This window comes from Myxocyprinus asiaticus, chromosome 4, assembly GCF_019703515.2.
Source record: "Myxocyprinus asiaticus isolate MX2 ecotype Aquarium Trade chromosome 4, UBuf_Myxa_2, whole genome shotgun sequence".
NCBI classification, from domain to species: Eukaryota; Metazoa; Chordata; class Actinopteri; order Cypriniformes; family Catostomidae; genus Myxocyprinus; species Myxocyprinus asiaticus.
The window spans coordinates 45,677,813-45,690,139 of NC_059347.1; the positions used below are offsets into that span (position 1 = coordinate 45,677,813).

Consider the following 12,327-nt stretch of genomic DNA (forward strand, 5'->3'; position numbering starts at 1 on the left):
GTGGCTTATGATCTTATTTCAGTGTAAATCCTCTCCTTTTTTGTCATGATGAAAACTTTAAGTAATGAAAGGCGGTTTTACATGGTTTCAAACGAGTGCAGTCGCACGATATCTTACGAATTAGCCAAATTTAGAAAAGTCGTACGAATCCTGATGATTTCGCTGTGAGAGTGTGTTTGAATATTATTAATTAATAGATGTATTAAGAAGAAGAATGCCACTAAATTATTTAATTTATTAGAAAGTTTCAGAATGACCTAAATTTGGTTTACAAAAATAATGTACTTTTTTCACTCTTTTTTCTTCTTCTTTTCCTTATTTACAATTATGTTGTTGTCTGCTCAGCTTAATGTCATCATGTTTTGGTGCCTAGTTTGTTGTTTATTTGAAATGTTTGCTATAAAGAATTTTGCCACATGATTGCCTCATGTTTTCATTCTCTATTGAGCTGAAGTAGTTGTGGGCATCGTTGCTTTTGTGCTGGCGCCTTTTGTACCACCTCTCGTGTCGTGTATGGAAAGTGCTTGCAAAAAAAGAGGTGGAAAGGTCGCAAAAAAGTTCTATAAAACCACCTAAAGATGTCAGACATGCACACCAACTCATAAAATGTAACCAAATGCATCCATTACAGATATACAATTATTGATAGCTGCAAATTTAATAGTTATTTAAAAAGTGATACTGTTTCCTGTGATTTACGGTTGGATTGGGGTTGCGGTGGCTGACCTTGGTGCCCCCTCAAACAAAATTGGTGCATGACTCCTTTGCCTTTGTCTGAACTATTTTTGTCAATATCATATAAGAGGAAGCTTAGGGAGGAAGTTCAGGTAACGGCAGCAAGAAGGTCTGAAGTTTAAAAAAAGTTAATTAGTGAATATAACACGTTCTTGTCACTCTTCAGATATGAGGAAGCGGGAGCCAACAAATATCCACCTTCTCTCGACTTTTATTTTTAAAGCACTTCAGTGTACCAACGAAAAAAAGCTCCCTTTTATCTCTCTGTCACCTCACACTGCAACACAGAACAGCTGTTAGTAAAATTTTCCACAGGTGTAACTCCTTTCTGCTCTCATCTCCTGGTCTCGCTCTCCATTCTCAAATTGGCACTCGACTACATCCCCACCTCCACATACCGACTTTTCTGTAATCCATACAGACCTGGACAGAGCCATCGCTCTTTGGAACCAGAACCACTGGGCTGGCCCAGTCACTGTGGGAATATTCTATTACCCCTATATCCATCGTGATAGTGAGAGGTGGTCTCCACAATGACTCTTTCCACAGTTTTAGGGTGTTGAGGTGGTAAATCTGACATGCTCCACCTCTATCTATTCGTTTCACCTCATAATCGATTTCCCCAACTCGCCGTGTGACCTCAAAGTGTCCTTGCCACTTAGTGAGTAATTTAAAGCTTGATGTGGGGAGCAATACAATGACTTTATCTCCCGGTGTGTATTCCCATTGTCAAGTACCCCTATTATACAGCCGGCTTTGACATTCTTTTTTTAAAAATCTTTTCTCCCCAATTTGGAATGCCCAATTCCCGCTACTTAGTAGGTCCTCGTGGTGGCGTGGTTACTCACCTCAATCTGGGTGGCAGAGGACAAGTCTCTGTTGCAGTCTGCGACAGTCAATCTGCGTGGCTCGTTGTGCATGACACCACGGAGACTCCCAGCATGTGGAGGCCCATGCTACTCTCCGCGATCCATGCACAACTTACCATGTGCCCCTTTGAGAGCGAGAACAACTAATCATGACCACAAGGAGGTTACCCCTTGTGACTCTACCCTCCCTAGCAACCAGGCCAATTTGGTTGCTTAGGAGACCTGGCTGGAGTCACTCAGCACACCCTGGATTTGAACTCGTGACTACAGGGGTGGTAATCAGCATCAATACTCGCTGAGCTACTCAGGCCACTGGCTTTGACGTTCTTGATCCTGGAGCAAATTCTCCTGTGTTAATTGCCCCAGTGTGTGGAGTTTTGCTCTCAGATCAAGAACGTATTACATTTTTTTTTTTTGCTGTTTGAAGGTCCCTCACAATTTTCCCATAGGACGTTGAGCATGCCACGCGGTCGATGCCCACACAATAATTCAAATGGGGAGAACCCCGTGGAGGCTTGTGGGACCTCTCGCACTGCAAATAACAGGGGCTCGAGCCACATGTCCCAATTTCTAACATCTTTGGGTACGAACTTATGAATCATATTCTTTAGGGTCTGATTAAATCGTTTGACCAAGCTGTCCATTTGGGGGTGGTAAACACTGGTACGAATCGATTTAGTCCCCAATAATTCATACAGTTCACGTAGTGTACGTGACATAGTGTTCTGATCAGTGAGGATTTCTTTCGGAATGCTTCTGGATATCGCGTTGCATAGTCCACCATAACAACACAAAGCAATGCTTGCGTGCTGTCTGCTCTAATGGCCCGTCGAGGTCCATACCAGTTCTTTCAAAGGGGACCTCGATCAATGGAAGGGGGCGCAATGGTGCTCTTGGGGTGGCCGGCGGATTCACCAGCTGACATTCACGGCATGCCACACACCACCTGCAAACATCCCTGCGAATGCCCGGCCAATAGAAATGGGCCATTAGACGGTTCAGTGTTTTTCCTGCCCTAAGTGACCCACCATCGGATTTTAATGAGCTGTTTGGAATAACATTTCCTGACGGCTCTTCTGTACTAACAATTGGGTTGTATCCTCCTTTGTCTGAATGTCCTGCATCACTCTATACAACCGATCCTTGATAATCGGAAAAATACGGATATGCAAGTGCAATATCTGACTAGAGTCATTGACCATCAATCCCTCTCACTTGGTTAAAGGTGTGCCTAAGGGTCTCGTCTCATGTCTGCTCCAGAGGGCAATCCCCTGCAGGGAATCCTCTAAGGGCTGGGGAAACCAAGACTTCCCCCTCCCTTACGTCCTCCTGACATGGAGCTGATGTAGACTGCTCTGGCACCACCTTCCTAGCCAGTGAATCACACACCACACACTGATACACTTGGTTGCAGGACCCATCCACACATATTCTCCTCGACGGCCCCCGGATATGCTGCCAAATGGTCCTCAGCCAGCTGGATTGCTTCAATCAGCGATGCCGAGTGGTGGCACTAGAACCACTCAGCCATCCCTTTTGGTAGCCTGCTGACAAACTGCTACAGTACTACAAGATTGATAACAGCTCTGGTGTCACGATTGAAACAATGTTAAACCAATGTCGATGCGTCAACGTAATGGCATAGAATCACTTCTACATTCTATATCACTTTTGCACCCTCAATTAAAAGTGAAACAATACTAAAAATTAAAATGAAAAATAATTGAAAAACGTTGTATCAGTGTTAGAAATATCAACAAAGATTTAAGAAATTTGCTGAAGGCACTGGAGGAACTGCTTCCACACTCATTTGCTGAATCAAGGCATCTAACAGAACAGATCAAAGGGACAAAACAGTAAGATAAAAAGGAATGGAACAGAATAACAATCTTAATTGTTCACAAGTGTTTGTACAGTCCAGCAGTGTCACGTTTGGACAAATTGATAATCTAGGCTAGTCCAGATAAGAAAAACTTCCAAAATGTGCAGTCTGTGGGAACAGACATTTCCGACAATATATGGTTTCTCTAGATTCTTTAAGCGTTTTTTCGTATTTTTACAAAAATATTGTTAGAAAATGCCAAGGATATTATGCAATGCTAAAGGCTACTCCTGCTATAAATAATATATTTTCCACCTTATTCTACTAAGAGAATCCACAAGATCCAAAAAGTTGTTTTATACACTTGATGATATCAATCACTGATGATTTTGCATGGAATGCATTACCAATGCACTTTAAGGGATCTGCCATAATGTTGTTTAAGCTTTGTTAATGAAGACATTCCTAATAAATTTCCATGAAACAAGAAGCACTACTGAAGTATGAGGAAATATCTTTTACACTTTAAACACTTTTTGTTTTTAAATTAATGTATTTAATTACTGTCAGTAACAGAATCCAACACCAAACACACACAAACACACACACACACACACACACACACACACACACACACACAAAACAAGCCAGTAAAACAAAGGGACAGAGCAATAATAAGGTACATGAACATCATTCTTCCAAAGAATTGGTATGTGTGTGTCAGGTGTTTCAACAAATAATAGTCCTGTATAGCAGGAGTTTCCAAATTCAAAGACATTGGGAGGGAGGCCTTGTGACAAAAAGTTCACTCTCCACGCCTCCCCTGACACGTTCTAGCACTTGTGTTTTTTAATTTCTTCTGCAGCAGCTGCTGCAAGATGGACACATTAGGGATTTAGGTACATGAGCAGCATGCAGAACTGCTCTGCATTGTACGGTTTCCTGCAAATTAACTAGAAAATCATGTCTGTGACGACATGGCCCTAATATTATAAGTGGGCTTTTCCAGTGTTTTTGGATATAGCATTTGCAGTCAAATTGTGAGACGTAACTTCTCAGCGAGTACTAATTACTACAGTGTTGATACATATGTATGTACTGTACTGTATGTATGTACCTATTTTCCCAATTCAGTCTGCAGATAGTGAAAAAAGATTCAGAAAGAAATCTCAGTATAGACTATTATTTCTTTAGATAGGGATAATTTTAAATAAAACTAAATTAAATTGAATTGACAAATTGAAAATGAAGTACATCGAAATAATAATAACTCTAGTTGTAATGACTAATGCAGCTTTCACTCTCTTTGGTGTATGTTTGAGTGGAGGGGAAAAAGGAACAAATAATTGAATGCAATAAGAATTGTGTTGAAGGACAATTTCATCTACATACACCTAAAGCATATGCTTTCATCCTGAAACCAGGATACTATTCTGTTGAGTATGTTCAGCAGGATACTAATGATGAAATGTATATATGAAATGCAACAGAGATGTTTTTGTTACATTTATATTGACAAACTTTTTTTCTTAGTTTTGAAGTTTAAAATAAGCTTAAAATATTGATGTTGAGTTTACAGTTACAATTTTAATTCAGATTCATGAACAGATTCATTCGGACGCAGACTCGACTTGGACTCAGCCTGTTATGGTCTCAGTTTTGAATCCGACTCTGCCCCTTTTGGGCTCGGACTCATTTCGGACTTGATGTTTAAAGACTCGACTCGGACTTGATTAAGGTGGACTCAAACCCAACACTAGTTGTAAGTCTATTACGGCCATGGCTTACATCAAGAACATTTTAACTTTCTTTAGCAGCATTTCAGAGGCATGGCATACCAGAGACTGCGATCAACTGGCATAACATAGCACGTATGAAGCATACTGCAGAGAGCATCACATTTTTATATAACTAACAGTGGCCTCCATGTACAGTTATCTAGGTTCTCTACACTGATGCCAGCACAACACAAAATGTAATAGTTTTCTTACTTCTATGATATGTTATTGTTGGGTGACTGTGGTTACTGGGTAAGTTCCAAAACTTAGTGAGCTAGCTGTCTCGCTGTCTCATGCTTACAAAGGCATCTGCCTTATATGACAGCATCTGTGTTAAATAGACCTGAGAGTAATGCACTTACATTGGTAGCAGAAAGCATCATCCAATTAGCCAAATATGTATTACATGAACATGCTTGGGGCGGGGGATATTCTGCAGAGTCAGCATTAAGTTTATTCTATAGAAGTAATAGAAGAACATGCTTTTCTTGATTGATTAATTTTTGTCCCCTATTTTATTATTAACTCTGTAAAGGATGATAAGGATGACCCTTTTGTCCCACTTTAATTAAAGAAATACTTAATACTCTCAGTTCACTAAGATCTGTCTGTAAGATTCATGAATTTTTCAAAATATGTTTATATAATTGTGCAAACATGAACCCAGTAGTGACACTTCTCCAGCTGCATCAGGGGAATTGCTCGGTGGAGGAGTATGTAGCGGAACTTTGCGAATTGCTAGTGAAGTGGACTTCAATGACGTGGCTCTAAAGGACTTCCCCTGGACTCTGGCCCCATTATATTGATCTGGCGCTGTTGCTGAGCAGATCAGACTTCACTGTAGCAGCGATGGAGGAAGCCAAAACTCCAACAGTGGATTCCACGGCGGAGTTACCATTATGCCTGCCATGGTCCACAGGCCAGCGGCCATGCCTGCCATGGTCCACGAGCCAGTGTCCACACCTGCCAAAGTCCTAGAACCAGCGCCTGAAGACTCTGCCATCCCAGAGCTGGCGCTTGCAGCCTTGTCCGTCCCAAAGCTAGCGCTTGGAAACTCTGCCAACTCCATCCCCTAAGACTCCTGCGGCTCCGCCTGCTCCATCTCCTGAGATTCCTGCGTCTCTGTACTCTTCTACTCCTGTGGTTCCGCCCGCTTCTTATATTGCGGCTGCACCTTCTGAGACATCTACTGTGGCTCCACCCACTCCACCTCCTGACAATCCTGTGGCTCCATCCGCTTCTCCTACTGTGGCTCCGTCCGCTCCACCTCCTGAGTTTCCTGCAGCTCAGTTCGCTTCTTCTCCAGTGGCTCCGCCCACTTCACCTCCTGAGATTCCTGCAGATCCATCCGCTCAGCCTCCTGAGATTCCTGCAGATCTGTCTGCTCTGCCCCCTGTGGCTCTGCCCTCGGAGTCTGTACCTCCAGCAGCTCCGCCCCCTGAGCCTCCGCCTCCTGCAGCTCCACTTCCTGAGCCTCCTTCTCTGGCACCTCTGCCCTCGGAGTCTCTGAATCGAGTTGCTCTGTCCCCTAAGCCTCCGCCTCCTACGGCTCTGCCCCCTAAGCCTCCACATCTTGCGGCTCCACCTCCTGAGCCTCCATTCCCAGCAACTACACTCCCTGAGCCTCTTCCTCCTGCATCTCCGCCCCCTGAACCTCCAATTCTTGCGGCTCCACCCCCTGAGCCTCCATCCACGGCATCTCCGTCCTTGGAGTCTCCGCCTCCACTCTTTTCCACTGGTTCACTGCCCTTCTTGGATCCTCCTCCCAAGCTGCCAGACCCCTTTCCATGCCCATGGAAGCTGCCCGTGAAGGGAGGGATACTGTCACGCCCCCATTGGTCTCCCAGTCCTCTACTATCACCCACTCTCATTCATGAACATTCTAATCCCATCATTGGCATCACCTTTCACCAATCATACACTAATCAAGGACTCCATTTGTACTCACCACTTCAGTCCAGTCATTGTATAGTCACGTCAATTGCAGCATTGATCTCACTACACTCTTTTCCCAAGCTAAGTGCTGTCTATTATTTTCTCTAATATTGTTATTCTGACTTCACTTTTGTTTATTTATCAGTGGAGTCTCTAAGTTTTTTATTGTTTATATTCATCATTTGGGTTCAACTACATCCTCTGTGTTCATCTTCATCCTCATCAGCATGACAAATTTACAGTGTGTACAGGCAAATGATCCAGGCCAGTCAATGTTGACATTGTCATTGTGACTGTTGGGCCAGACAGATGGGCTCTTTGTTAGCAGCTTTAATGGTTGTGTCCTAACGTTAAGCCCTACCCAGATACAGCTGTATTTGACTTCAAAATTTCTCTCTCACCATGGCAACACACTCCTCCCTCACTCTCACACACAGGGGCAGACTGGTCATCGGGAGCACCAGCCGTTTTACCGGTGGGCCACTGGGTAATTTGGGCCGGCCTGCCCATCTGACAAGTGATATAGGCGGCCGCCCTGGGCTCCAACATGCCCACACGGACCCAATTACAGAGTGAATAGTCAATAAACTCTACAAGATAAAGCCAATACAATGACTTTTGTTTTAAAATAATGTACTGACTTTCATTTTGAAATTACTTTCACATCAAAACGCACGTCTGTACATAAGCATTAACTCCTCGGGTGGACCTCATTATTTGACATACAAATCACAATAATGGTGACAAACAATAAACAACATATTAAGTATAAGATGAGCTCTGAATTATCACACAATGACAAATAACTGCAAGTTACAACAAATACAATAACAGCAATGTTAATAAAATCATCAAACAGCAAAGCTATGAGCAGTACATAGTCATTTGCATAATTTATTCATACCGCAAAGCATTACTGGGTCTCAAGTGCGGCTTGCTGAATAATGCTCACTCCTGATAAAAATGCTGAAAATAAGTCATGAAAAATATTACTTTGTGGTTATTTAAGTCTTTGAGGCTTACTTTGTTTAAAGGATAGCAGAAACAGCGCTTGTCAAAGCATAGGTGTGGCAGGCTCGGCGGGGCCGAGCCATGATGCTGCACATCCGGCCCCTAATCAGGCTGGTCAAGCCCAAGAGGGATAAAGGAGACCGGAGGCGGCAGCTCAAGAGAGAGAGAATTACAGGCAGCAGCCCTGTATGTGTTTGTGTTTATTGTAACGAATTTCAGTGGAAAGGAGGAGGTGAGAAGCGGCTTAACAATATAAATAATTGTTTAATAACAAACCACCCTCCTCCCTGCCACACTCCTCCCTCCTTTCCTTCAGGCCGGGGAGCCCCCAGCATGATGTACGAAAAGACAAACACAAACACTTGCCGGGCAGCTGCTCGTAACTCTCTCTCTCCCTGGAACTGCCGCCTCCAGTCATCTTTATTCTTCTCAAGGGCTTGATTAGCCTGATTAGGGGCCGGGTGTGCAGCATCACGACCCGGCCCCGCCCTCCTCCCTGCCACAATAGGGCTTTACACTTTTTCTCAAGAATAATCTGGGGAAGGATTTAAAACACTGCAGATATAAAGACGCAACAAACTCACATAGAGTGAAAATATAAGCAATTAATCTGCAAAATATCTGCAAAGATCTACAATTTAAGAGGTATGTTTATTTATTTTTACATATATTTATATTTGTTTATATTTATATATGTACATATTCTGGCCAACTTTTGCAATTTTTTTGTAAAAAAAACATTTATACATAGTTATGTGGGTAGTTGACATGAAATTTTAAGCATTGTCATCAGTGTCCTGCTGTGTGACACTTTCTTCATCTAACTATTTTAAACAACATTTTATTATCTTGTATGTATGTATATATATATATATATATATATATATATATATATACATAATATATTATTATACTTGTTGTTTCCACAGCCTCATATTAACTAAGATCATAGTTTATTTGCACTTTAAAAACTTGTCACAGCACCTAAAATACACACTTTCCCTTGCACTTTCATGTACATTTGTTTTCTGACATGTTATTTGTCTGAGCTATATTTTTAGTGCTTTCTTTTAAAAAATCCACTCAACACATTTACAGTGGTTTTATATGTTTTAAAGTTATAAATTTATTTTTGCACTGGTCGGGCCCGTTTTCATGACTAGCAGTCAATAGATATGTTGAAATTAAATCAATGAGCCAGTGTGTTATGGTGTGGTGTGTTGCGGGCCGGGTTTGGTGGGCCGTACTGGGCCAGAAAATCCAGGGCCACTTTTTAGTCCCAGTCCACCCCTGCTCACACATCCTCTAGTTCAAAATTCATACAACCAAAATGTGACTCCATCAGAGTATTTCTTTCTTTCTTTGTTCTTGTGTTTGTTACTTTGGAAATATGTAGCTGGTTTTTACATGATGTTTGGATGTTAAGTGAATGACTTATAGCACATTGTTGGGATATTTTTCATATTTGACTCGTTCACACAGATTGTCATGCTACTGGGAATAATATATGTAGTATTTACCTTTTTTTTTTTAAAGATTGAGTCCTCACTACACTCTATACACTACACTATATTCACTACACTATTTTTGCAGCTAATTTAGCTAAATTTTGCAATTAATTTGCAATACTTGAATCTTTAAAATACTAAAAATATTAAAAGTAAATAATATGTATATATTAATATAATACTTATATATTAATATACACTGTAATTTGTTAATACTGCACTGTAAGTGTTGGGTCTGTGCGAGCCACCTACTCACAGCTGTGTGCCCCCCCCCCCCCCCTTTTAAAATGTCTGCTATGCCCCGGGTCTATGTTACAATCACAGACATTTATCACACATAACATTTTGCTCTGTTCCCCTAAACACGAATTACACACCCTGACTTTGGTGCCACTGCATATTAATAGGCATATATGCATATAATACAGGAAGAACTTTTTTGTCACTTAAATTTATTCCATGTGATGTCTCAGAAAAGATCACACACACACTCACACTGGTTTCCATGTTTTATGGGGAATTTCCATAGACATAATGGTTTTTATACTGCACAAACTATAGATTCTATCCCCTAACCCTAACCTTACCCCTAAACCTAACCCTCTCAAAAAACTTTCTGCGTTTTTACATTTTCAAAAAACATCGTTAAGTATGATTTATAAGCTGTTTTCCTCATGGGGACTGACAAAATGTCCCCACAAAGTCAAAAATTTCGGATTTTACTATCCTTATGGGGACATTTGGTCCCCACAAAGTGATAAATACCCGCACACACACACAGACACTCTATTCAAACTTTTTATCTTTAAAACTGCCTATTTACTAGGAGACTGGCTAAAAAAAAAAAAAAATCTATTTTCATTTGAAAGATCCTGATATTCAATTCTTAAAATCACAAGATCCATTTTTACTCTGTGCCAGCGGTTCTTGTTACATTGATCACAAGACAAACAGTGGTTGATCTCATTCAAGATCACTTTTCATTTCATTTCGGTACTCACGCACTATTTGACTGACTGACATGCGGCTTCTCTCTGTGAGTGTGCTGCACACATGCTCTGAGAGCGCTCGCTGAGCTGCGGTAATCCGGATACTATAAAATACACTTTAAAATTAAGTGAAAATGCCCACCTTGGTGAGGTATTAAAGGGATAGTTCACCCAAAAATAAAAATTCTCTCATCATTTACTCACCCTCATACTATCCCAGATGTGTATGACTTTCTTTCTTCTGCTGAACACAAACGAAGATTTTTAAAAGAATATTTCAGCTCTATAGGTCCTCACAATGCAAGTGAATGGGTACCAACATTTTTAATCTCCAAAATGCACACAAAGGCAGCATAAAAGTAATCCATAGCAGTGGCAGCTGGTGGAACATTTTCTAGGTAGGGCTGTACCACATACAAGAATTTCAGCAACCATCCCAGTATGATTTAATGCAAAACAGTGAAAGTTTAAGAAAAACAGTTAAAGGGATAGTTCACCCCAAAATGACAATTCTGTCATCATTCCCTCATGTTGTTCCAAACCTGTATGACTTTCTTTCTTCTGTGGATCACAAAAGAAGATATTTTGAAGAATGTTGGTAACCAAACAACATTGGTGCCCACTGACTTCCATTATATGGGCAAAAACAACATTGAGACATTTCTCAAAATATCTTTTGTGTTTTGCAGAACAAAGAAAGTCATACAGGTTTTGGACAACATGAGGGTGAGTGAATGATGACAGAAATGTCATTTTTGGGTGAACTGTCCCTTTAAGAGAAGGAAATATTCAAAATAATAAACAATCTTGTAAATGTCAACTGACCTCTTACACATGGAATTATTTGAGATTTATTTTAAAATGTCAACTATACACAAAAACACCACACTGGGGCTCAACATGAATAAATGTATACTACCAGTCAAAGTTTGAGTACATCTGCTTGACACCTGGTTATTCATTAAACAGCTATGAGGAATTAATTTACCGGTCTCAATTAAATGGTTATGCCTCCATGATCAAGTTAAACAAATGAGACTGAGGACAACCATGTACAAGAAAACTCAATGTGGTGAAAAAACCTGCATGTTTTCCTGACAGCTTATTTGTACAGGAATTTTGCTCTTCTCTCCCTCTGAATGGCAAACTTCTCAATGACTTTCCTACTGAAGTCAGGAATGTCCCTGTCAAGTTTCTTTTCCTGGAAAGCATAGCCAGAGCATCAAGGCGATCCTGTGTCATTGTGTTTCTCAGGAAGTCTTGATCCTCTTCAAAGTAGAGAAGCACCTCTCTGATTCTGCTGTTGTCATGGGTGTGGTGATAAGGATCTTGAGAAGACTGACAGTCTCTGAGAAAGTACTCTTAAGTTTGTTCTCCATGGAAAACTGGTACAGAGGCACTGCACCACTGCTAGCCTTGAACTCACTGTTCTCATAGATGAGGGACAGTTCTGTTTTGAGCTTGGCCTTGTTCAGCATAGGGTACGCCTCCACTGTTGTTTCAAGCGCTGCATCAGGGAACTTAACACTGTGTTGTGGGAACAACTCTCCATGCAACAGTGTTGCGCTGATGAGGTGCTGGGTGAAGGAGAACCGCTCCTTGGCATCCATCAGGTTGGTATCACATACCTGTAAAATATACATCATCAGCTTAAATTTACATTAAAGATATTTTGATGAA

General features: G+C 41.2%; 1 protein-coding gene across 2 annotated transcripts in view; it reads right to left on the reverse strand.

Annotated features, from left to right (window-relative positions):
• Positions 1–10,854: 10,854 nt before the first annotated feature.
• The window catches only part of LOC127432047 (uncharacterized), a 29,817-nt gene continuing 28,344 nt past the window's right edge, over positions 10,855–12,327 (reverse strand). For both annotated transcript variants that reach the window (XM_051682828.1, XM_051682820.1), the window contains one exon: positions 10,855–12,275. In XM_051682828.1, the coding sequence (XP_051538788.1) occupies positions 11,898–12,275 (378 nt within the window). In that variant the 3' untranslated portion in view covers positions 10,855–11,897. The remainder of the gene's footprint in view (positions 12,276–12,327) is intronic.